Source organism: Pelmatolapia mariae, linkage group LG16_19 (genome assembly GCF_036321145.2).
Source record: "Pelmatolapia mariae isolate MD_Pm_ZW linkage group LG16_19, Pm_UMD_F_2, whole genome shotgun sequence".
NCBI classification, from domain to species: Eukaryota; Metazoa; Chordata; class Actinopteri; order Cichliformes; family Cichlidae; genus Pelmatolapia; species Pelmatolapia mariae.
Genome location: NC_086241.1, coordinates 49615964 through 49640528, shown reverse-complemented (window position 1 = coordinate 49640528; position 24565 = coordinate 49615964). Strand labels below are relative to the sequence as shown.

General features: G+C 37.6%; 2 protein-coding genes across 2 annotated transcripts; both read right to left on the bottom strand.

Annotated features, from left to right (window-relative positions):
- Positions 1–2354: 2354 nt before the first annotated feature.
- LOC134645524 (CD209 antigen-like protein D) lies at positions 2355–7994 on the bottom strand. Its single transcript, XM_063498987.1, has 6 exons — positions 7926–7994; positions 7410–7505; positions 6878–7144; positions 6635–6801; positions 5210–5346; positions 2355–2881 (listed from the first exon to the last, which is right to left on the bottom strand). The coding sequence occupies exons 1-6, from the start codon at positions 7990–7992 to the stop codon at positions 2737–2739; spliced, it is 879 nt and encodes a 292-aa protein (XP_063355057.1). The 5' UTR covers positions 7993–7994; the 3' UTR covers positions 2355–2736.
- A 7882-nt stretch (positions 7995–15876) lies between these two features.
- Positions 15877–21179, bottom strand: LOC134645523 (C-type lectin domain family 4 member M-like). Its single transcript, XM_063498985.1, has 6 exons — positions 21083–21179; positions 20661–20768; positions 17849–18109; positions 17588–17748; positions 17255–17508; positions 15877–16354 (listed from the first exon to the last, which is right to left on the bottom strand). The coding sequence occupies exons 1-6, from the start codon at positions 21177–21179 to the stop codon at positions 16204–16206; spliced, it is 1032 nt and encodes a 343-aa protein (XP_063355055.1). The 3' UTR covers positions 15877–16203.
- Positions 21180–24565: the final 3386 nt, after the last annotated feature.

The following is a 24565-nucleotide window of genomic DNA, read 5'->3' as shown; positions in this document are numbered from 1 at the left end:
CTACTATCTATCACTCATTTGCTTTCACTTTACTGTTGTAAATACTACTATCTGTTTAAGAATGCCTCATTACAGAAATGTTACCTCCTAGATTTTGGTGCTTTTTAATAAATCCGTTTTATTTGGCCATCACATCTCGCATTGTTCCAGGTCTTGAAGAAGTTTGCTCTGGGATCCACTGCTGCACAGCCCTCATTGCTGATATTATTCAACTCCTTTCACTCATTTGCTTTCAGTTAGTCCACGTTATTCTCCTTTTATTACTATTTACATTGCTTATTCTGGAGGAGAATGTAATTTAGTAAATGACCATTTCCTACAAATACAAATCACCGTTGACTTATAAAAGTTTCACATGTGTAACATATTAAACTTTTACCCTTCAGTGACAAATGTTCCATCCCACCATTTCCAAGTCCCTTAATAATCTCTGCAACTCTTGTTTTTCCTCCTCTGCAGAAACTCATCCTGGTTTTTAATAAATTATGTGTCAGATTGATATGGGGAATAAACCATGAAGTTTGCCTCACACAAATGGTGTTTAATTTACAAAAGCAAAGCAAATGATGGATTGGGAGGGCCTGATCTTAGTATCGCACATAAAATTCCATCCACCCATCCATCCTCTTCCACTTAGCCACAGCTGAACACAGACCTGTCCCCCGAACCACCTTTATAGAACCTACGCACGAGCAAAAACATAATCCGAGCAAATATTACATTTGCATTACAGCAATTCAAATCTTGCATGTAAATTCAAGAACCTGTGCTTACAGCAGCATTTGTGAAGAAGCCATTGCACCCACAAGACTGTCTGAAAGTTGAAAAGTAAAATTTACCGAATTAGCTTTTATCAGTTATTGTTTGCTGTGCAGCAGTGGAAATACAACTGTCAGACAACTGTTAGTTTACTGCTGAAGAAATATTCAAAACCAGAAGATTCTAAAGCAAGCTCTGAAGCCTCTGCACTGCTGTCCTATTAATCTGCTGTACAGTGTTACAGATTTTATGATTTAAAAAATCATCATAATCAGAAGTGCACGTCATTCCTGAGAAAAACATTGTGTCTTTGTCAATTTAGTAAACTTATTTTTATAAAATGTTTTTATGCTGCAGCCAGTGAGTACGCTTCACTCAGTGAAACAGCTGTACACATCTGGCTGCAGAGGTCCACTTACTGTGGGTCCAGTCTCCACTGTAATAGTTCATCCAGATGATATTTCAGGTTCTCTGAACAGTCAGTGACAGGCTGTCTTTGGTAAGTAGCTACTTCTGTCTGGTAAATAGTTCAGGCTGTTGCTGTAATGCTGTATCAATCTAAAGGGTCTTGTTACTATTACACGCTATGCTAGTAGCTGCTGTGTGCTAAGTTTTTATGCTTTGTGGTCGTCACTGTGCAGCTAACCAGCAGATAAACTGTTTTAGATTCATCACTCTGGTCACCAGGCTTGGACCTGCAGACCACACAAGAGTTCTAGCCCGTAACGATAACACCATGACAAAGATCCCGTGTTGATATACGGCACTACTGCTGAGCTGAGCAATAAATTCCTTTTGGTCAAATTTTAGTAAAAACTTGTGTGTTTAAAAAAATAAGAAATGAAAATAATCTCTGTATATGACATGTACTTTCTACAGATAAGATGTAGTAAATATCCTCACTCTTCCAAAAGAAATGAAGGCCATGTAAAAATGAATTGTTGTCATGTGCCATGAATTCAGACGTACCCCAAGTTCCCTCTCCTCCCTGAGCAACATCTGGAGGTTGGTTGCTGTTTGGTTTGCTCTTGTGCACCTAACACTGCATCCACCAACTCTTCATGCACCACTGACAGTTACATTGTGAGTTTGAGTTTCTTCTTCATGTTTCCTTAATAAACTTTTTCTTAATTAGCATTTCTATCTGCACCTGTCTTGCTGTCATGGCTGTGTGGCCTAGTTTTGACAAAATCAAGTAAGCACAGCCTAGGCCATTTTCATGGTGCAAAGATCCTTCTTCTGTGCTGTATAATTATAATAAAATACAATCATCATACATAGTCCACAGCGGTCCCTGTTCTGCAGGTACTCTGGTTTAGATCTGCAGAGTGTGAAGGGTTGTTTCTCTCTTTATGTCAGTTATGGACTGGAAACTTCTGAAGGGTGTACATTGATTGTATCACATTCATTTAATAATAGTCTCTCTTTTTTGCCTTTGCCATGACTTCAGAGCAACTTGCCAAGTTTTTGAGCAAAATCAGATTTAGTTCACAGATGTTTTCTGTGCTGCCTACAAATTCCAATGAACCTAACCATCCATATTTATGTTTCCACATTTGTTCTTATTTATTTAGAAAAATAACAGAAATACACGATTAAAAGACACAAGAACAAGCATATCAAACAAATACCATAGCAAAAAAAGTAGATCCACATAAAAAACATACGGTATACGTGTTACAGTTTAATGCCAACTTGTCTAGTGCATAGCATTTACTCTATATGCTTTTATATCCAAAATAATGTTAATTATTATTATAATAGTTTTTTTTCTTGATACTAACCAGGCTGGCTTTAGGTTTAGTGGAATTTCTTTTAACAACAAATAATTTTCACACAGACCTCTAAAGTAATTAGAATGTTAACTGCACTGTTGTAGACTCTGAAAATGAAAAATAACCCAAAAACTGATAAATATTTCTTGTTAAAAATGCTTTTTTTTAGCATCATATCAGGAGTGAAAAGAGTTTTTCTTATTTACATTTCACACATCCAGTGCAACTGCTTCACGTCACAATTTCCATCATAGCGCGTCTTCCAGGGATTAAGGGCAGAGTGAACTGCAACCCCACAATGTTCTCCAAAATCTCCGCCGTTGTTTGGTTCTCCATCCATCCAGTACCTAAGAAAATTGCATCATGTATCGTTAACTTCAAACCACACACTGCCGGTCAAAAGTTTTAAAACACCCAATATTTTCAGTTATTTATTGCAATTCAAGTCATTCAAGTCCAATGAATAGCTTGGAATGGTACAAAGGTTCACATCAGGTGAACTGCCAGAGGTAAAAAAAAAAAAAAAGAAGGTACGGTTACCCAATGTACATTTTAGAATTATACAGAAAGGCCTTTATCAGGGAACCCAAAACAGAGGTTGATGAAGCCTTGAAAGCTGGTGCTACTAATTCCTACAGGTGTTCCAACTTTTCTGGATTACCTACAACCACCTCTGTCTGCATAAAAGCAGTGTTGGAACACACTGTGGTATCATTACCTTGTGAGCATCAGTTGAACATTACTGTACTGGAGAAAGTAGTGTGTTGCTACAAAAATGGCAAGAAAAAGGCAATTAACAATGGAAGAGAGACAGACCATCATAACATTTAAAAATGTAGGTCTTTCCCAAAGAGAAACTGCAAAGAAAGTCAAGGTGTCAGTGAGTACAGTTTGCTTCACCATCAAAAGGCAAGAAACTGGGGCAAACTCTGACAGGAAGAGGTCTGGCAGACTCAAAGCCACAACTGAATCAGAGGACATGCTTCTGAGAGTTAACAGCTTGTGTGATAGGCAGCTCACAGGACAACAGCTTCTAGCACAGCTTAATAGTGGTCGTAGTAAGCAAGTCTCAGTTTCAGCTGTGAAGAGAAGACTTCGAGCTGCAGGTTTGACAGGATGAGTTGCTGCAAGAAAGCCATTGCTTAGACGTCAGAATAAGACAAAGAGGTTTTCCTGGGCCATGTAACACCACCGTTGGACTACTGAAGTCTGATATAAATCTTTAGTTCATCACAAAGGATCTTTGAATGGCGTGGAGTAGGTGAAAGGATGGTTCCAGTGTGTGGAATCAACTGTCAAACATGGAGGAGGAAGTGTGATGGTCCGGGGCTGTTTTGCTGGATCCAGGGTCGATGAATTGTACAGATTGAGAGGCACCCTGAACCAAAATGGCTACCACAGCATTCTGCCATGCCATACCCTCTGGTATGCTCCTAGTTGGTCAGGGGTTCATCCTACAGCAAGATAATGACCAATACATAATTCCAAGCTATGCCAAAATTACCTGAGGAAAAAAGAACAAGATGGTAAGCTTGAAAACACGGAGTGGCCAGCACAGCCTCTACACTTAAACCCCATGGAGGTAGTTTGGGATGAACTGAACAGAAGAGTGAAAGCAAAGACATCTACAAGTGCCACACATTTATGGAAACTGTAAGAGACATGGGAAGAACTTTCTGAAGAATTTTGAGTTCTATTGTAGAAAGAATGCCACAGGTGTGTTCAGCTGTTATATCTGCCAAAGATGGCTACTTTGATGAGTCAAAAGTAAAAAATCAATTTTCGTCTATAACTTGATTCTATGATTTTGAAGTCAAATTGCTTATTTATACTATGCTTTCATTTCAGAGTGCAATGACATATGAAACTGTATAATTTTCAATAAAAAAAATGGAAAAATTGGGGTGGACTGTCATTGCTGCTACGGCAGTCATGTGGTGTTTGTAAAGGAAGGACCCAAAATGCAGGCAAAGGCCGTTTATTTACAGTGATGGCAAAGTGACAAAAACAGGAAATAAGGAACAGGGGGCTCCAAAACCTAAACTGGGAAAACTAACCTCATACAAACCCAAACTGAAACACAAAACGTTAAACACTGGGATACCTGGAAGCATGAGGAGACAAAAGGCACGGGAACATGGGGCGAGACAGCCAGGGATGACAGGGAGAATGTTGAGCAGAGAGATGCTGAGAAACAGCAACTAACGCAAACGGACCGACAACAAGCAAAGGCAACCTCACACTATAAGTACACACATAGAGGGAACAAGGAATGGCAAACAGGAGGCACAGCTGATCCTAATTAACATGACGAGACAAGAGACACAGACCCTAAAAGTAAAACCGGAACCCACAGACTGAACTACCGACACAGACATAGGGACATGACACAGACTCAGGGAAATGAAACAGAGCACAGATGGAGCACACTGACAGAGATAACTAGGCACACAGCAAAGGAGGCACAGGAAGAAAACCTCTCAACTAGAATACATAATCAAAATAAACATCAAATCATCAGATAATAACCATAATAAGAAGAATAATAAACACAAAATGCTGGGTCACCAAACCAGCACCATGACATGGTCTAAAACCTTTGATTGATAATATATATAATAAAATTAATCTATTTAACATAAAAGTATGAAGAAATGATTTGGTGCTGTTCTCACCTTTGTTGCACCTCTGTGACATTATTAATCCATACCCAGTTCCCCTCGTTCTCCATGTCAGTGAGTCCAATCCAGAATCCATTCTCCCACTTACTATTACTGGTTTTCATATTTTGGATCGTGGTACTCACATATTTCTAAAGAAAAAAGAAAAGAAAAAAAGAATCAGTTAACACCTAAAATAAAGTTTTCAAATGACCTAATTATAACAACCAATATAGAAATTAACTCATTTTCAGGGCACGACCTTGACTTGTACAGTACCAGTTTGTGGCTACATTACATTCACCTGCTCTACTGTTTTTGAGCAGTTTGAGCCTGTGTGTTTTGATGGAAGAGGTGGAAGAACTTTGTAATGACATAAAGACATCATCTTGTCCAAATGATGTTGTTCCAACACATTTCTTAAAAAAGATTGCCAAGGTGGTCAGTTCTGACATTTTAGCGATTTTTAATAGCAGTCTTAACTCAGGTGTTGTGCCAGCCTGCTTTAAACATGCTGTTGTGCAGCCTGTGATTAAAAAAACTAATCTCGATTCCTCTGTTCTTGCAAACTTCAGGCCTCTTTCAAAGCTTCCCTTTCTGTCAATAATTTTAGAAAAGAATGTATTTGTTCAACTGCAATCTTTTTTTATACAGTCACCATGTTCTCGAGAGGTTTCAGCGCCTAAATTGTGGAATGATTTGCCTCTCCACATCAGACAGGCTCCTACCCTCAATCTTTTTAAATGCTATCTTAAAACACATCTCTACTCATTGGCTTTTAATACTGCATGAGAGTTATTTACTTATTTATTTGTTATTTGCTATTTGTTATTTGGCATTGATGTTAATTGATATTCATTATTTTATTGTGTAATGTGTATGTTTGTACAGCACTTTGGTCAACACCACTGTTGTAATTAAATGTGCTATATACATAAATAAACTAAACTAAACTACATAACATTTTTTAATTTTTCCATCACCTGTACCTTATGTTTATTAACAGTAAGCAGATTATAGCATGTTGACATGATTGTTTGCTGTTTTTTGCTAATTGTTTACTTGATTTTTTAATAACATATATTTCTCTTTAAATTTATTTGTTGACTGCTTGTAGTTTGAGTTTTGGATGTCTATTCTGGACCCAGAAAGAACAGCTGGTTCTTGGGTAATAACATCTAAATGAAGATAAACATGCTCGATATGAAAGATTGAACTTTATAATCAGCTCTATGATTAGCAGAATTTAAATCCATGTTAATCACTCTCTGTGGTCTCTTAGGCATGTAGACTTTCTGTCTATCTGACTTATTTTTTTTACAGTCATCCTTGTTTGTTTTAACCCTGGAGAACCAATGGGGTCAGAGCCGACCCCATTGGTTTTCTAGGGAAACCATGGGGTCAAATTTGACCCCATGGGTTCTCCAGGGTTAAACCCACCTGCTCTTCCTGGTTATCGATCACAACCAGGTCAGATCCACGACTAACACAGTCCTCTCTGCTCTGATGCCAGTTCTTTTTAACAGTAGAGGACTCGGTGTAGGAGAAGAAATAGCAAGACGAGTTGAAAAGAGCCCAACCAGGGAGGCATCCACCACAAGATCCCTCTGAGAGAAACAAAGGATTTATTGTTTTTTCAAGTTAACACATTTAAAGAAAAAATAAATAATAATAACATCTCACCTAAAATTGATACATTGGACTTCAGGTTTGCCTTCTCCATTTGCAGTGCTTGCATCTGTTTCTGATAACCATCATTGACGGTCTTCAGCTCCTCAATTTTCACCTTTACTTCTTTGTGGTTGTTGATCGCGCTCTCTAAAGCCTTCTTGGCCTCCTCTTCAGCTTCGATCACATCGCTGTGGTTGCTTCGGAGATAGTCAAGCTCACTGAAGAGCTGTGTTACAGCTGGGTTGGAAATGTGCAAGGAGTCCTCTTTGACTTTGGCACCTGAAAATGTTTGTGTCAAAATATCAATAGTTGAGTCACATTTCAAAATACTGGAAAATAATCTTGACACAGTTTTGTTTAGAAGGAACTAAAATAGTTTTTTAATCAACAAACCAGAACATTTTCAATTTAGTAGATGTGTTACTGCTTGTGTTAACATGATTACTCTAACATCTTATAGTGAAAGTGTGTTTTCAGCAGTTTATCAGTAAGATTCCAAAGAAAAAAGAGGGAAATGAAACTTCTGGTGAATTTTCACACTCACAGTTAACTCCAATAACAACAGCCGTTATCAACAATACAGCGTTCAGCAATCCCAGGAGCAGTATAATCGGTGGGTACTTTGGAAAGGTTGATCCACCTGCAATAAATGAACATAAAAAATATTGTAATGTTTCAATGTTTGGCAGAAAACACAACTGACTTACATTTTCCCTCTTAGCTTCTTCTGCTTTGTAGGCATGCTTGAACAAGTGAACTGTATATCCTCATAGCTGCAATGAGTTAGCGGTCAAGCCACAAACCAGCTACATTAGAAAACACATCTTATTTGCTGTAGCTATATTTAGGTTTATCTGACCTCATACAAATACAACTCCATATGCAAGCATCCTACAAAAACACACAGGTTTAGCAAATATTTAAAAATGATTTCAACTAATGTTCTTCCACTAATATAGGCAATAGTGATTTCAGGAAACTACCTGGAAAAAAGATGAAATAGAAAGAAAAGAGGAGAAAAATTGATGGCTAAACCAGTCACTGTGGAAGAAACTCATACCTTGCCTAAATATATCATTGGACGATGCGTCATTGTTCTCATTTGTCCTTCTCTGTGGATTATCCATGACTGCAGTGTTGATGGTAATGTCACTGATCTGTCTGACTTCTCTTTTATACCCTCAAAAAAACTGACTTTGAATACGTAATGCTTACTGTGGGTGTATCAGTTCTGCCTTGAATTCTGGGCCATTGACATCTGTTCGTGTTTCTGTGAAAACCAGTAATTTGATTTAGGATGGAGGTCGGCAGCCACATGTGGCTCTTTCGTTGTTAGTTGTGGCTCAAGCTTTGGGCGGAAAAAATAAAAGTAAGAAAATTTTGCATGTTACAGGGATAGTCTTCTTTAAGAAGGTAGCCTGATGGTAATGTATTCCGTGCCACAGGTTGAATGTTGTGGCGAAAACAGAGACCGCTTCTCTGTGCACAAGTGAGTGAGAGTTACATCTGCAGCACGAAGTTTAGAGAGTGAGAAAAGCCTGTAAAAGCCTGTTACTTCTTCAAAAAAAGAGGATATGTGTTTCTTCGAAAAAACTGCATCATAGTATCTGTTAGTAGTTCCTTAGACAAGTTTTCAGAAGTCAGATCTAGAAAAACAAAACAAGCCTGCGGCTTGATGAAAAACAGAAGATGACAGCACATTAAAATGAACTGAAGTCATAATTACAGACAAATAGTTGTCACAATTATTCTTTTTACTTTAAGATTATTTGGCCACTGCTACGTTTTATTTATTTGAAAGTGGACTATTTTCTATTTGATGAATTTTCCACAAAGTGTGAACTCAAATGGACCTGCAAAATTACGTTTTATTTAAAAGTAGGCCTGCACATGCAATTGGTTTTTCCCTCCTCTTCATAGCATTTATAAAACAGTTCTTTAAAGTAAAAAGCTCTTCTTCTTATAAGAAATCTTATTAATTTTGTATTAGGTATAAACGGACTATCCGTCCGTTTGCCCCCTGCCGGCGCACTACAGACACACACGCACAAGCGCACGTGCAGCTCTTTTTGTCCCAGTATTCGTGGAGGGGCTAAAATGTGCCTGTTTATGTTGAAGGTTGCTGAGCCCTGGTCTAGGGTCTTGCTTGAAATGACATTTTCTCATAAATCAGTTATCCTGATGTTTCTAAAAGTTTAAACCAGTGCTAGTTTTTTGTCATGACTACTGTACAGATGTGGTTAACCACATACTGTATAGTAATACTGTGATGCTGTTTGTGTAAGTCTATTTTAAGAGTGCTGGATCACTAGATTTCACTATATTTTTCAAATTCCACTGCTTTAGTAGAATAATAAAAATACAAGCTATTACACAAGTTCAAATTTTCATTCCTTCTGCAAATTTGTTTTGTTTTGTTTTTCTAGATCTGACTTCTGAAAACTTGTCTAAGAAACTACTAACAGATACTATGATGCAGTTTTTTTTCCGAAGAAACACATATCCTCTTTTTTTTGAAGAAGTAAATTGACAGCACATCTTACAATAAATCAGTCTACCTTAGCTATAAAGCAGGAAACAGACAGTGCAGCTTTATGTGATAACAACAAAATCCACTTACACATGCAATTAATTAACATCTAATTTATAAATTAATTATTAATCCACTATTCTCACCCATATAATCCCAGTTACATTATGACATGTTGTTTAGTACTTTGTTTTTATGAGTTGCAAAAATGCAGCTCACTGAATTTTTAAAAAAATAATATTTGCTAATTATGATTTTAATAAAACATCCATACATCATTTTTACCTGTTTAACTGATAAAACTACAGTTCTACAGTAATTGGCTGTAACTGTTGATTAATGTAATTGTCGAAAGCTATAACCAGAGGTAGAATGTAACAGACAATACGGTAAAAAGTATTCATATAAGAGAAGAGCTTGAGAAAATGTGGAGCGTGAAGGTAACAGTGGTCTCAGTGGTAATTGGAGCACAAGGTGTAGTGACTCCCAAGCTAGGCGAGTGGCTCCAGCAGCTCCCAGGAATGACATCCGAGAACTCTGTCCAGAAGGGCGCAGAAGACCTGCTGATCAGGCACATTAATTGGTGCCTGATCAGCAGTACCTGTGAGCATAGACCCTGCTACAGCGGTCAGTTGAGGACTTCACCTAACACGCCATGGCTGACTGATCTGGGTTGGGATAATGTCATAGGGCAACTTCAAGGTGGTTTCCCAAAAAACCAAGTTGTAACATTATTTGGAGTGAGCATTTGAAGTTATATAATGACTCCTGTGAAACTTTAGTTTCATATATGAAATATTTTTAGGATTCATTTTTTGAACATTGCCTCTATCCACCCATTTTAACCCTGAGGCAACAATGGGTGGGCAGAGACAATGTTTGAAAGTGAATGCAGTGAGTAATAACTAAATTAGGTGATGAAATTCTGAATGCCTTTCTTAGCATCAAAATGAATCATATCTGTCTGGCTATTGAAAATATTTTTTTTATTCAACCTGTCTTGTAAAATCTCATTTTTGAGCCTATGCTAATAAAATCCTTCACATTGCAAAAGACAGTTAGTGACAATGTTATATAGGTCAATGGTATATAGTTATATTTTTAAAAATGCACAAAAAACCCCCATGCAGAATATTTTTCAAGTTGTATAATAAAAACAAAAATATATGTAGGAAGTGCAATCTGAATAGAACTAAATACTGGAAGTTCCACCTGAAATACCATAAATACAGAACATAATTTCATTAAATATGTCTGTAGTTTTTGTGGTTTAAAACCTATTCTGCCAACCGATTTGAGATCTACTCAATCTGAAGCAGTCTGATACTCAGGTAAACATGAAACTAAGATGCAAACTCAACAATTACAGACAAAAAGTTTTGTATGCAAAAATAAACACAGTAAAAGAATTAAGAGTAATAAAAAAGTGATCATTTCACATGAGGTAGTCTGATACAAGATGCTGACCTTAAACCCATAAGCCTGGAGGCTGCAGTGATCATGCAATCAGTATGCTGACTGTGTGAATGAATGCTGCAAGAATTGTAATATTCCATCACTGATGGTCTTTAGCTGCTCAATAGCCACCTTTCATTGTTCATGGTTTTTGTTCACATGCTCTAGTAACTTCTTGTCCTCCTCTTCAGCTTCGATCACATCACATCTGTGTGTCTTTAATGTAAAATATCTAACATCAAACTAAACTTTGGAACAAAGAGCAGTTCTGATCAAAAATCACCACATTAGCATGTTTCCATGAAAGGCTCAAAATAAATTTCCAACATGTAAAATCCCCTTGTCCCCTAAGTTGCTCAGCGTTCATTTTTTTGGTGGTCGGACATTGTGAAATTCTACAGAAAAGGGAAACTGAAGTTGTATTTTTGTCACGTAGACTGTCATAGACACAGTTAATCCCAAGAACTCCAACGACTACCAGCAGAATACCATTCATCAAGTAAATGGAAAGCCTTGATTTACACTTTTTACACGCTAATATATGATCATTATCTTAAATCTTGCTTTAAAACTATCATCAGGCTTATAAGTAACAAATTTAACTTAACTTAAATTTAACTAAAATTGTCTAGTAAGAAACTATAAAATAACATTAACTCATTACTGAAAACTACAGGAGCTATGAATAGAAAAAATATTTAATTTAACAGACACAAGATGTTTCCAACCAGCTCATTTAAGATTCTGAAAATCTGAACTGCAAACGAGCCACTACTGGTGCTGAAAATTTGGTAAAAAGCATCCCTGTGATGACAGTTAATAACTGAAATGCAGACTTCATTCTGTATAGCTGTAAAATTTGCTAATATGCTAAAAAGTTTCTTAAATGCTTACAGAGATTTGTGTGATAGCAACATGTGTTTATGTAAGATTGTGATGCATTATTGCAGATATTTTAGCTCAGTGGTTTTGTTGCTTTTTCGCATTTAATTTGGGTAACACATGGAACAACGTTCCAGCTCTTGTAGAAGTTTGCTTTAGGATACAATGCTGCACAGCCCCCAATATCCTAATCAAACAAATAAAATAAAAGTTATTAGGGTCATTCTATCTCCAATCAGCAAAGTTTTTGAACATTCTCTTCTTGACCATTTCTGATTTGCATAAAAATCTTATGGTCCAAGGTCTGAATATATATAATGGTTGTTGCGGATTTCAGTTTTATATAGGAAATAGTTTTGAATATTGCCTCTTTCCACCCATTTTTACTTGAGTAGACAGAGGCAAAGTCTGAACATGAATGGAATGACTGATAACCAGATGAGGCAATTATTTTTAACATGAATATCTGAAAACCTAAGATCGATAAAGGCCTGGAATGATCACTACCTGGTCTTAGCATGAAAATGAATCTTTTCTGTAATTTGGGACATTTATATGAAAAACTGTCTGAGTTTTGGCTAATTAAAATATTTTTAAAAATTCAAGCTGTCCTGTAAAGTCTTATATTAAAAGTGATGATTTCACATGTGGTAAGACGCTGACCTTAAACCCATAATCCTAACACCTAACCAACCATAAGCGTAATGCCACGAATGCTGGAGGCTGCAGTGATCATGCAATTAGTATGCTGACTGTGTCAGTGAATGCTGCAAAAATTGTAATATTCCATCATTGATGGTCAATATCCACTTTTCATGGTTTATGGTTTTTGTTCACATGCTCTACTACAGTGGTTCTCAAAATGTGGTATGTGTACCACTGGTGGTACTTGGGCTCCCTGTAGTGGTATGCGGGAAATCTTCCCCCCCAAATTTAAGATTAAATAATATACCATTGTGGACGTATGCAAAGGTGCCAAAACGCTGATGGAAAAAAACCAGCTTTTTCCCACGGTGTCAAAATCTCAGGCACCATCGATGAGTTGGTGGTCCACAGGAGTATTGGTGGGGATGAAGAAGATGCCATCAGTGAGTCGTGAACTATTGCCTGGATGCCGAAGCTTCTGGTAATCCAGTAGCTTAATCGCCACAGCAAAAATTAAAACGTACAGCTCTGTTAGCACTTCCGACATAAATGAAGACCGAAAACTCAACAGCAGTGGTGTTTGGCTAGCAGCAGTGGCTACTGAATTTGGGCTAGCTAGTATATAATAATGTGCTACAAGGTGGCTAGCTACACAGCTATGGTTAGCCCCCCTTTTCGGGGGGCTTGTTCAGATTAAATAGAACAAGATAGAAGCATCAAAGCATGTTGAAAACACAACAGCCCTGATAAACGCAGAGTAGTTTGTTCATATGTCATCACATAAGACCGGATTTCCCACCTGCTGTGAATGTTTTATTGCAGTATAATTGTTATTATTATCACTTGTTCCATCCTGTTTATGACAGTTAATATAAATAACATTTATATAAGAAATAATATTGTCTCGTGTAAACTGTATGTGGTGCTAAATAGGCCTATACTACTGTACTTTAATGTCGGTCACAAGGGTGGTGCTCCAAGAGCCATATATTTTATGAGGTGGTACTCATTGTGAAAAGTTTGAGAATCACATGCTCTAGTACCTTCTTGGCCTCCTCTTCATTTTCGATCACATCACATCTGTTTGTGTGTCTATAATGTAAAATATCTAATATCAAACTAAACTTTGGAACAAACACCAACGCCGATCAAAAAACATCACATTAGTATGTTTCCATGAATACCCTCAAAATAAATTTCAAAGTACTTTTGAACATGTAAAATCCCCCTGTCCCCTAATATAGTTGCTCAGCGTTCATTTTTTTGGTGGTTGGACTGTGAAATTCTACAGAAAAGGGAAACTGAAGTTGTATTTTTGTCACGTAGACTGTCATAGTAACAGTTAATCCCAAGAACTCCAATGACTACCAGCAGAATACCATTCATAAAGTGTTGATTTACACTTTTTACATGCCAATATATGATAATTATCTTAAATCTTACTTTAAAACTATCATCATTAAGGCTTATAAGTAACATAATGATTTAGGACACACCATTTTATAACCTCAAAATATTTTGCAGTTGTTGGAGATGACTGGAAAAACACTTTCAGTTTGAGTCCTTGTTCAGTCCTCTGTGGGCTTTTCATTATAATATTGTTAGCTCTGCTAGAGCCACTCGCCGAGCTGGGGAACCACTGCATCTAGTGCTCCGATTACACTGGGACCACTGTTACCTTCACCCTCCACATCTGCTCAAGCTCTTCTCTGAGCCCTTGGTACTCCTCAAGCTTCTCGTGTTCCTTCTTCCTGATGTTGCTGTCTTTCGATATTGCTACGTGTATCACTATGGCCATGCTTGTCTACCACTACTATGTCTGGTTGGTTAGCTATCGCCATTCGGTCCATCTGTATCTGGAAGTCCCACAGGATCTTAGCTGTGTCATTCTCGACCACCGTAGGGGGCGTCTCCCATTTTGACCTCAGAACTTCCAGGACGTACTCGGCACAGATGTTTCAGATTACTATGCCGGCCACCTTGTTATGGCGTTCCATGTATGCCCTCCCTGCTAGCAATTTGCACCCTGCTGTTTGTGTGCTGGATTGTCTCAGGGGCATCTTTACTGGGGCTACTGCGGTCACTTGGGTCTTCACCTAGCACGCCATGGCTGACTGATCTGGATAGGGACAGTGTCATAGGGCAACTTCAAGGTGGTGTCCCAAAAAACAAGTTGCAGCATTATTAGGAGTGAGCTCTTTTGTACCATCTCCAAATTAAAGACCGAGTTACATGACATGACATGTGAGAGACAGCTTGAGAAGTTTCAGTCCACACATTAGTTTTTTCATAGCCGAATGAAGTTATTTCAAGTGGATGTTTGTGTCGAGCATGATCATCCCTATAAAGAATTTAAATTGTCTAGTAACAAACTATAAAGTAACATTGACTCATCACTGAAGACTACAGGAGCTATGAATAGAAAAATATTATTTTAATTTCAAAGGTTTACAGTTGAATACAAGATGTTTCCAACCAGTTCATTTAAGATTCTGAAAATCTGAACTGCAGTACGATCACATTAGCCACATCTATCATCAAACTCCTCTTTTGTTGCACTTTTTATCCCGTGACTCATTTGTTTAGTCGTAACCATGTTCTGGCTTTTTTTTTTTAATCTCAACCAAAGAGACATAAATGCCACAAAAGTGCACCTTGAAGCTCAGTAAGCAGAATTTCACAATGATTTGTGCACATTATTGAATGGTACATGTGGGTGTGGTCTCCTCATTACCACCATTCATTTGCCCATTCATGTCTCACTGTGTCTTTTGCTAAACTTGTCGTGGACCTACCTAGAGATGGAAAGCTTCGCACCATAACTAGAAAGAATGTTCAAACGAGCCACTACTGGTGCTGAAAATTTGGTAAAAAGCATCCATGTGATGACAGTTAATGACTGAAATGCAGACTTCATTCAAGGAACTAAAGAAGTTTAAATAAAGATGAGTTTGAACTATTTTGGTAAAGAGAATATTTCATACATCCCTCACCTTTGTCACAATTATGCTGCCCTAGCACACTCAGAAATTAGTTTTTGAATGTGAAATATACGATTCACTAAATATTCTCAGACACTGTTTTCCCTCTGCAGATGTGCTCTCTCTTTATTTAGATTGTTGCTGACATTTAGGAACTGGATGTCTTAGAAATTGTTTTTTCAAAAGTTATGATTTTTAGAGGAACATATTCTAACTCTTTTAAAGAAGTGAACTGATAAAATCATGTGCTGTACACGTGATGGACAGCAGCTACTCTGTCAGACCTAAAATGAATAACAGGAAGCAGCCACAAAATTCACTTTTTATCCCCTCTGATACCATAAACATACTTTATCTCATTTCTAAATGATGCAGTAACCCAGTTAACTTGAAGTCTTATATAATCCAAATATTCCAGAAATATTCCAGAAATTAGTCTTCCAAAATATTTTCTACAGCTAAAAATACTGACTAACAGAAACAGGTTATTAAAGCTGCAGTTTTAATTGTTACCAGGCATAAGTGTTTATTAATGTGTTCATCAGCAGATTAGGTATAAACAGACAACATGGTATAACATTGTGTTAATAATGTAAAACACTCTAAGTCTGTATGTAAAGTAAATGAACAATTTACTGTAGCATTGCTGTAGATAAATACAGCGTGCACACATGGGCAAAATGGTTTTAAACAGCAGTTTACTTTATATAAATGTGTTGAATAATGCTTTTTCATGTTAGCTGTAAGATTTGCTAATATGCTAAAAAGTTTCTTAAATGCTCACAGAGATTTGTGTGATAGCAACATGTGTTTATGTAAGATTGTGATGCATTATTGCAGAAATTTTAGCTCAGTGGTTTTGTTGCTTTTTCACAAATCCATTTCATTTCGGCATCACATTTAACGTCGTTCCAGCTCTTGTAGAAGTTTGCTTTGGGATACAACGCTGCACAGTCCTCATTGTTGATATCATTTGGCTCTCCATCGTTCCAGTACCTGAAGCAAATGACGAGTTACACTGCTGAGACAGGATTTCCTTTCAAGCGATCCACATTAATCGTTATTCACCTTTTATCTTATTCATGTAATTTATCCATCAGGAGGACAAACACAACTGACTGCTGATTTACACAAGTTTCACCGTGTGTATACGTTTAATCAGGCCTCCTCCTGACATTCTTTTGTTATTTATGTTTTCAAAAAATCATTCCCTTGATATTAATTGTGTTTTAACTTTTTTTCTTTTTTTTTTTAACAGTCCTTTGTGGCTTTTATGTCTTTAAAAAGAACTATATAAACTTTACCTAATTTTCACATTACACGCTACATTAAATTTAAAGACGCACAGTATTCAAAGACCAAGAAGACGTTTTTGTATATCTGTATGCGGAGAATGGACTAATTGTGCAATTAAAGCTAAATGAAAACATAAAAAAGTTGAAGTACAATTGTATATGTTCATCCATTGTATTCTATCTAACCAATTTAGCGTAGCAGGGGGACTGGAGCCTATCCCAGCCACCGTAGGCGGAAAAGGCCGAGTACACCCTGTTAGCTGTACCAATGTAGATTGTTGTTTTACTTTGTGCACTGCATATTGCATTACATATGTATGTGTATATAGAGATGTGTATTTGTATGTATGCATATATGTGCATATATGTCATTGCTGTACGTATAGATGATATCGAGCTGATAATTTTAATAATTTTAATTGCAACAAAAGGGATTGGATTAAATAAATTTATAATGCCTCCTAACTCATCCTAGCAGGTAAAATAAGCTGTGTAGTGTTGTTTGAGACATCTCAATGCACCATACACTTTTGTTGTTTATGTTTATATTTCTTGTTGTTTGAAATGAAAGCAGTCATTTTAGATGACACTAAACTCTTACCCTTCAGCAAGTAATGTTCCATCCCACCATTTCCAAGTCCCTTCCTCATGGACGTCTCTCAGTCCGATCCAGAAGCCCATTGGGTGATGAGGCGTATCTTGATGATCTATTGTTCTGCTTAGCCAATCCAGAAACTCAGGGTCTCTGTGAGGCATCCAAGGTCTCACACGGCGAGGAACGTGAGACTCCCAGACCAGGTCACGAGTTTGTCTCGGGGCAGCTTGATGATTTATCAAATAATTGACTGTTGAGTTCTAACAAAAAAAGAAACAAAACCAAAGATAAATTTTCAGAAATCTGCATGAACACCACTGCACAGAAATACTAACAAACCTCTTCCTCTTGGCTGTCTATGATTATAAGATCTCCTCCCTGCAGCTGACAGAAGTCTCTGGATTCCTTCCATGTTTTGAATTCATTTGATTTCAAGGGGAAGTAGTAACATACAGAGTTCATTAAAATCCATCCTGCAGGACAGTGTTTGCAGCCATCACCTGTTTCCAAAACATAATGCCACTATTATAGAAAATTATGAAACAAATCATTATGCTTTTACAATTTTATCATATACAGAAATAATGAAACAGGCCTTACTAAGCATTGATAAGCGTGTTTTTATGGTTTCAATTTCCTTTGTAACTTTTTCCATCTGACTTTTATAGTCATTGCTTCGTTTTGTCTGGTGTTCAAGCTCCCAGTTGGTTTGTGTCTGACGGCTCATTTCGCTGTCCAGCTGCTTCCTGGCTTCCTTCATGGTTTCCACTGCAGTCTTGTAAGTGTCCTGGAGGTTGATGAGCTCTTTGCTGATGCGTTCGGTATCATCGAGCGTGAGGTGAGAATCTGTGAGTTTGTTATCTGCAAGTGTTGAAGACTGTTACTTTTCTTATTCTTAAGTAACAATATTATAAATCACTTGGTTTGACAACATTGTACATCATCAGTTTTATTTAGAAATGTTATTGTAAATTTCCAAGATTTGTACAAATCATTGTAGCAGCAGTACAATGAATCAATAAGCAGGCTGACAGCAAATTACTCACCTCAGCACATTTAATCATTATGTCCATGTTGTAGCACATAGAAATGTTTAGTTAACTTTGCAAACATACACATTTTCCCTGTAACTGTGCCTTCACTGAAAATGTGATTTATGTAATGCTGAGTATGTCATTTCAAGTATGTGGCTTCTTTTGGTGACACTGTTGAGCTGATGGGATTAATTTCTAAATATATCCTGATTAAAGTATAATACAAGCATAGTGCTGGTGTCACCGCTCTTATATGTCTTATGGGGATACTGTTGTAACCTTAGAAATTGTTATGTCTATATCAAGCTTTTGCTTAATAGTAAACAGAAATATTTGTCTTTTTCAACATCCTTAGAAATGTTGTTCAACAGCTATCACCAAATGGAGCACTCTTAACTCTGCACTGGAAAAAATATCCTTTACTTAACCTGTGATCACACACTTTGGTTTTCCAGTGCAAAGGCAGCTGGCAGAGGAATGGCCAAGGAAAGGAAAGACCTCACTGAGCGAAAAGATGAGGACAAAAGCTGGTGATGATTCAGTGCAGCTGGTCTCAGGGGATGAAGCAAAAGCCTGATCAACTTCTCTACAAAAACAAGGTGAGTTTAATGTCATGATTTATTTTACTTTTTCAAGATATGTTCAAGGTATGTTACTTTAATTATATAATGCTCAAGTCATTTTCCACCTCAATGTTCTCAATATTAAACCTTGTAGCTTTATTTATTTTATTTTTGGCTTAAAAGTAAACAAGAGCAACAAAAAACCCCTAACTTTTTAAAAATTCTTTCTGTTCCTCTTTTTTCCTCTGAACACATCCTGACCAGGCTCAATGAGACGGGGGAAGTAAACAGCGATACATTCACCCAGACTGCTGATGTTCCTGTATGAACTGAAAAACTTTGAACATCCAAGAAAAAGCTGAGGTTATTTTCTTTACAGCTCATATGGATCTTGATTGACTGAACATTCAGACTTTATTCAGGACTTTGCTACGGGGAGAGAGGTACCAACATGTGTGAGCACATGTGTACACACACACAGCATCTCACTTCATGCTTGCTCTTCCCCTAGACTCTTGTGTCACTCAGCAGTTGTCGTATTATTGTCTTATTTGTTGAAATTTAGAGACCATGAGCACAAGCAGGGGTTTTTGCTTGACCTCATTCTCAGAGGCCTCGCTAATATTTAATGGTTGTGAAATATGTCAAACTTTTCTCCATCCCTAAAGTTAAACAGCTGAGAGCATCTTTAGCACAGCAGAGAAAAAGATGTGCACCATGAACCGGAGTTTAAGTGATCCATTTAAGTGATCCTTATGCCTTTGCTGCTGACGAAAAGTTTTCATCAGAACAAGCACTTGTAATTGTACTCATTGTCTTTGAAAGGCAAGGGCAGACAAAACAAATCCAGTAAATGCAGTCTATCTTTAAGTCTGGCATAGTAATCTGTCTTTTTTGATTTTATGTTTTATTTTGTTTAATTTATTCATTCATTCATTCAAAAAGTCCTGTAAGCCTTGTGCTGAGAGGGCTGTGGTCATCGATCTGTTTTATTCTAATAAACCCAAATTACGGGAACACCTTTAGATCTGTTCAGTTTTATTTGTTTTATTTTTTGTTTTTATTTTATTATTTTTTATTTTTATTGTATTTCATTTTATTTTCATTTAACACCGCTTAACTGTCAGCAACTCTCATCTCAATCGCTTCATATTGCAAGGTAGAGGTCCTGCAGTGTTAATCTAGGATAAATGTAGTCTTGGCTTCATTGATGACATAAATGCCATTTGGTATTTGGCCATAACTGACTATATACATGATTCGACCAACAAGAATTTAAACCACAACTTAACAATTTGGCTGATGCAAAGAACCATGAGGCAGTGATTCTAGCTTAAATGTACTTTGGATATTGTTAAATGTGCTTCCATTTTTTGTTAATGTTTGCCAGGTATCCTGTTTAAAGAAAACACTTTGAAGTCACTTCCATGTCTTTACATGAGGACAAACTCATTTCAAGGAAAATAAAAAAGCTCAAATTTTAAAGATTGTAAATTATTTTGTTCATCGATTTGCTGTTTAGTCATTTTATGAGGAGATGGATGCCAGCATATTTTAGTATAGTTTTTGAATTGATGATAATTAAAGGAAGAGAATAAAAACCAATTTTGTTGTGTACTAAAAAAACAGAAGGTGTTCCTGGCAGAAAATTATCAGGACTTTCCAGTTTTTCTAAAGATTTTTTTTTTTTAACAGTTTAGTTTGTTTGTTTTTGGACTATTGGCAAAGTTTGATAACCATTTGTTAAATTGCAAAAAAGAAATGATTTAATAATGAAAACATTTCTGTGCACTCCTGTAACTCATAATGACTTACAGTGGATCCCCAGGCCAATATTCAGTATCAGAAGAACAGCAGCAAGAAGTGCCAGGCACACTGCAGCCAGTCTGTGGCGTCTCCCAGGACTCATAGTGAACATGGACACTAAACAGGCAGAACATTATCAATTTTCAGCTTAAAGGCAGGTAACACACTTAACTTGGTTGAAGCTTTAAAAGAGTAAAATGTGATCATTTTAGGACTTAATATTACTGTTTATTAGTAGTTTATTTAACATCTGCTCTGTACTCTTTATTTATGATTAGAAAAATCCTGTTAGCGCATGTAAACCTTACACGTAGTTGTCTCAAATCATCAAGTCCTGTCATTATATCTTAACTCTGTAAAACCTACTTCAATCAAAAGAATCAGAAACCTGACTATGGGAGTACAATGAATAAAAAGAAAAATTATTATACCTTGTATCCTGTTAGACTGATGGTAAGGAGGATACTCTTCCTTGTGCAAATCGTCTTCATAGACAAGTGTCTGAAAACCACCATTTGTCTCCTCCATTCTCACTGTTCAGTCTAAATCAGTCATATGTCAGTGCATTTAAGCAACAATCTGTCACAGATCGTGACGCCTACTACTGAGGTCATCAACAATCAGTTCCAGTGAAATCTGCTGTCTGTAAAAACAAAGAGGGAAGTCCATCCATCCATCCATTTACTTCTGCTTATCAGGGGCCGGGTCGCGGGGGCAGCAGCCCAAGCAGAGAAGCCCAGACCTCCCTCTCCCCGGCCAGCTTGTCCGGGGTAATACCAAGGCGTTCTCAGGCCAGCCGAGAGATATAATCTATCCAGCGTGTCCTGGGTCTGCCCCGGGGCCTCCCCCCAGAGGGACATGCCCAGAAAACCTCACCCAGGAGGCATCCTTGTCATGCCCAAACCACCTCAACTGGCTCCTTTCAATGTGGAGGATGGGGACCACCACCCCGGTCTGCCAGTCCAGGGGTACTGCCCCTGATCTTCACGCAACATTGTAGAGGCGTGTCAACCAAGACAGCCCTACAACATCCAGAGCCTTCAGGAACTCGGGGCAGACCTTATTTAACCCAGGGGCCCTGCCACCAAGGAGTTGTTTAACTGCCTCAGTGACCTCGCCCCAAGAGATTGGCGGGTCATCCCCTTTGCCGCCAGACTCTGCTTCCGCCATGGAAGACATGCCAGTGGGATTGAGGAGATCCTCCAAGTATTCCTCCACCGCCCAACAATTTTCCCAGTCGAAGTCAGCAGCACTCCACCCACACTATACACAGTGCAGGTAAAACACCGCTTTCCCCTCCTGAGTCACATGACGGTTTGCCAGAATCTCTTCGAGGCAGTCTGAAAGTCTTTTTACATGGCCTCTCCGAACTCCTCCCACACCGAGTTTTTGCTTCAGCCAACGCCAGCGGAATTCCTCTTGGCATGTCGGTACCTATCAGCTGCTTCCAGAGTCCCACAGGATAACCAAGCCCGGTAGGACTCCTTGTCCAGCTTTCCCTCTTCAATGAGGGAAGTGATAGATGTTATTAATGTGTAGGTGCCACAATTACTTTCCACATGGGATCTGCATCTGCTGATCTCTTTGAGAGAATTCAAAGAATTTGTTCAAATCACAGCTGAACGAACCCTCGTCAGTGTTAGGTTCACTTTTATTTATATAATAAAATGTCACAACAACAGTTGCTTCAAGGCACTTTATATTGTAAGGTAAAGACCACCACAATAATAAGAGAAACTCCAACAATCATATGACCCCCCTAAGACAACAATGCGTTGCATAAACTACATGAATTAAATATACCGTTAGCATTAGAGAATGCTTAAAACTTACTAAACATTATACACTTAGCATAAGAGAAACAAAAATGCAACCCAAGTTTTTTTAGTTGAGACTGAATCTATTGTGCTGATTAAAGAAACAATCTTTTTTTGTTGTTGTTGTTGCTACATTAGTGTCTAGATTTTCTCATTTTCTGTTTCTATTCTGAATAAACCACCAGGATGTTCAAAACCTTCTACATTTTATCAGTTTTCACATATAAGAATTCTCCAATGACTTTTTACGTTTTTAATCATTTCTTCATTTTGAAAACAATTGATCAGTGTGACCAGGTTGTAGCATTGCTTTCAGTATGAAGAGGCTGGATGGTATACAGATACCTGCAGTGTTTGGTTCTGTAAGAACAATGAAAAGTAAAGTAGTGAGAATGAACTGCATAGCTTTCAGAGAGGACTTTGAACTATGAGTTTATTAATAGCTATAACTGAGTAAACCATTAAGAGGAAGCTGAGGAATAAACAGACAAAACAGTAAAACATTGGTGCAGTAATGTAGAACAGTATGTGTCAAGGCTCTGTGTGCGGGCAGGCGGAGAGGAGGATCCAAGCGCAGGACTCGAACATAGAATTGTAAATCAAAACCACAGCTTTATTGCTGACGTGAAAACTAAACATGACATGAATGCAGAAACCAAAGACACACAGGCATAATCCGAGGGTACGACACGACACTGGGTTGAGGAAAACACAGGGCTTAAATACACAGGGTAGTAATGAGGGAATGGGCAACAGAAGGGAGACACAGCTGGGAGAGATCAGGACTAACGAGACAGGGGAGCGAAGCTAGACACACTAACATAAGACAAGGACTTTCACAATAAAACAGGAAACATGAATCACTACTCAGAGACACGGACTCAACACAGAGAGACAGACAGAAAATGACACATGGAACTGAACTATAAGTGAAACCACAATTCCTAAAACGTGGATAACAGAAACATGAAACTCCAATAATAATAATCATCATCATAATCATCACCACAACAAGAGAACAACAAAACAATCCCAGAAGCAAAATAAACCAAAGCATAATAAACTCAAAATACTGGGTCCGACGGACCCAGAACCGTGACAGTATGTCTCTTTAGAGGATTATAAACAATATACCGAAGCACTGTCCTATAAATTAATACAGTGTATAAATGTTAACTGAAAGATTTGTTAGGTTATAATTTATTAAATATTTACAAAAATCTGTGTTTCATATGCAAGTTTGGTACCTCTACCCCAGAGGCCTGGGAGACTGAGGGACTGATTTAGTTTTAAAAACATCAGTGAAAACATTACGGAGAAGCTTCATGGAATATTACATTCAAATGTACTTTAATCATGAAAAACAAGGACTTTTCAAACTGAAATGAAGGTTAGCTTAATGTTAAGCAACACATCCCATTTTCTCTTTTCACACTGATTAAACCAAGTTGGCACGTTTCCATAAACACTTAACATTTGGGTGTAGCACTGCCTTCAACTTATATCAGTCATCATAAATCATCATAAAATTTAGATTTTGTTCCAAAAAAGGCATTTAGTATTTGTATAGTAGTTTAAAAGTATCTACAGCTCCCTCATTTAATGTGATTAAACAATGAAATACACAATGCGCTTGTTAAGATATTTGCCAGTGAAAGAGAGAGAGAGGAATTGGTAAATTCATAATGTTACAGATTTAAGGGCCTTCACACAGGACTTGGTCAACAATTGAATGACTCTATAAAATATATTGAGTCTTTGGATGCGCTAGTGAAGCTCTAAGGTGTGCTAGATTTTGTCAATAAAAACAAGTCATCTGACTGGCAGAGAGAATGTCGAGACCTCAGGAGGAGAGTTCATCCTCAAAATTTAATCTTATTCAGCTCGTTTTAGAGCTGAAAAAGCGTCTTGGATGAGAGGTGAAATGTCTTCATGAAAAAAGTCCACTCGCTTTCTTTCCAAGCTCTTTGGAACAGACAGCTTATTGTAAGTAGCTTCCAAACAGCTTTGCACTGATAAATGTTTCTGTAGATTAATGTAGAAATACATTAAAGCGTCATAGTCAAGGGAACAGAGGAAAGAGGCACATAAACTCTG

Coding starts and splice junctions, on each gene's coding strand:
- LOC134645524 (XM_063498987.1), bottom strand. CDS start 7,992: ATGGATAATCCACAGAGAAGGACAAATGAGAACAATGACGCATCGTCC. Junction 5,347..6,634: donor TCGATAACCAGGAAGAGCAG/GTGGGTTTAACC, acceptor TTTTTTCTTTAG/AAATATGTGAGTACCACGAT. Junction 2,882..5,209: donor GTCACAGAGGTGCAACAAAG/GTGAGAACAGCA, acceptor CAATTTTCTTAG/GTACTGGATGGATGGAGAAC.
- LOC134645523 (XM_063498985.1), bottom strand. CDS start 21,179: ATGGAGGAGACAAATGGTGGTTTTCAGACACTTGTCTATGAAGACGAT. Junction 18,110..20,660: donor TATTGGCCTGGGGATCCACT/GTAAGTCATTAT, acceptor CAACACTTGCAG/ATAACAAACTCACAGATTCT. Junction 17,509..17,587: donor TAGACAGCCAAGAGGAAGAG/GTTTGTTAGTAT, acceptor TTTTTTTGTTAG/AACTCAACAGTCAATTATTT.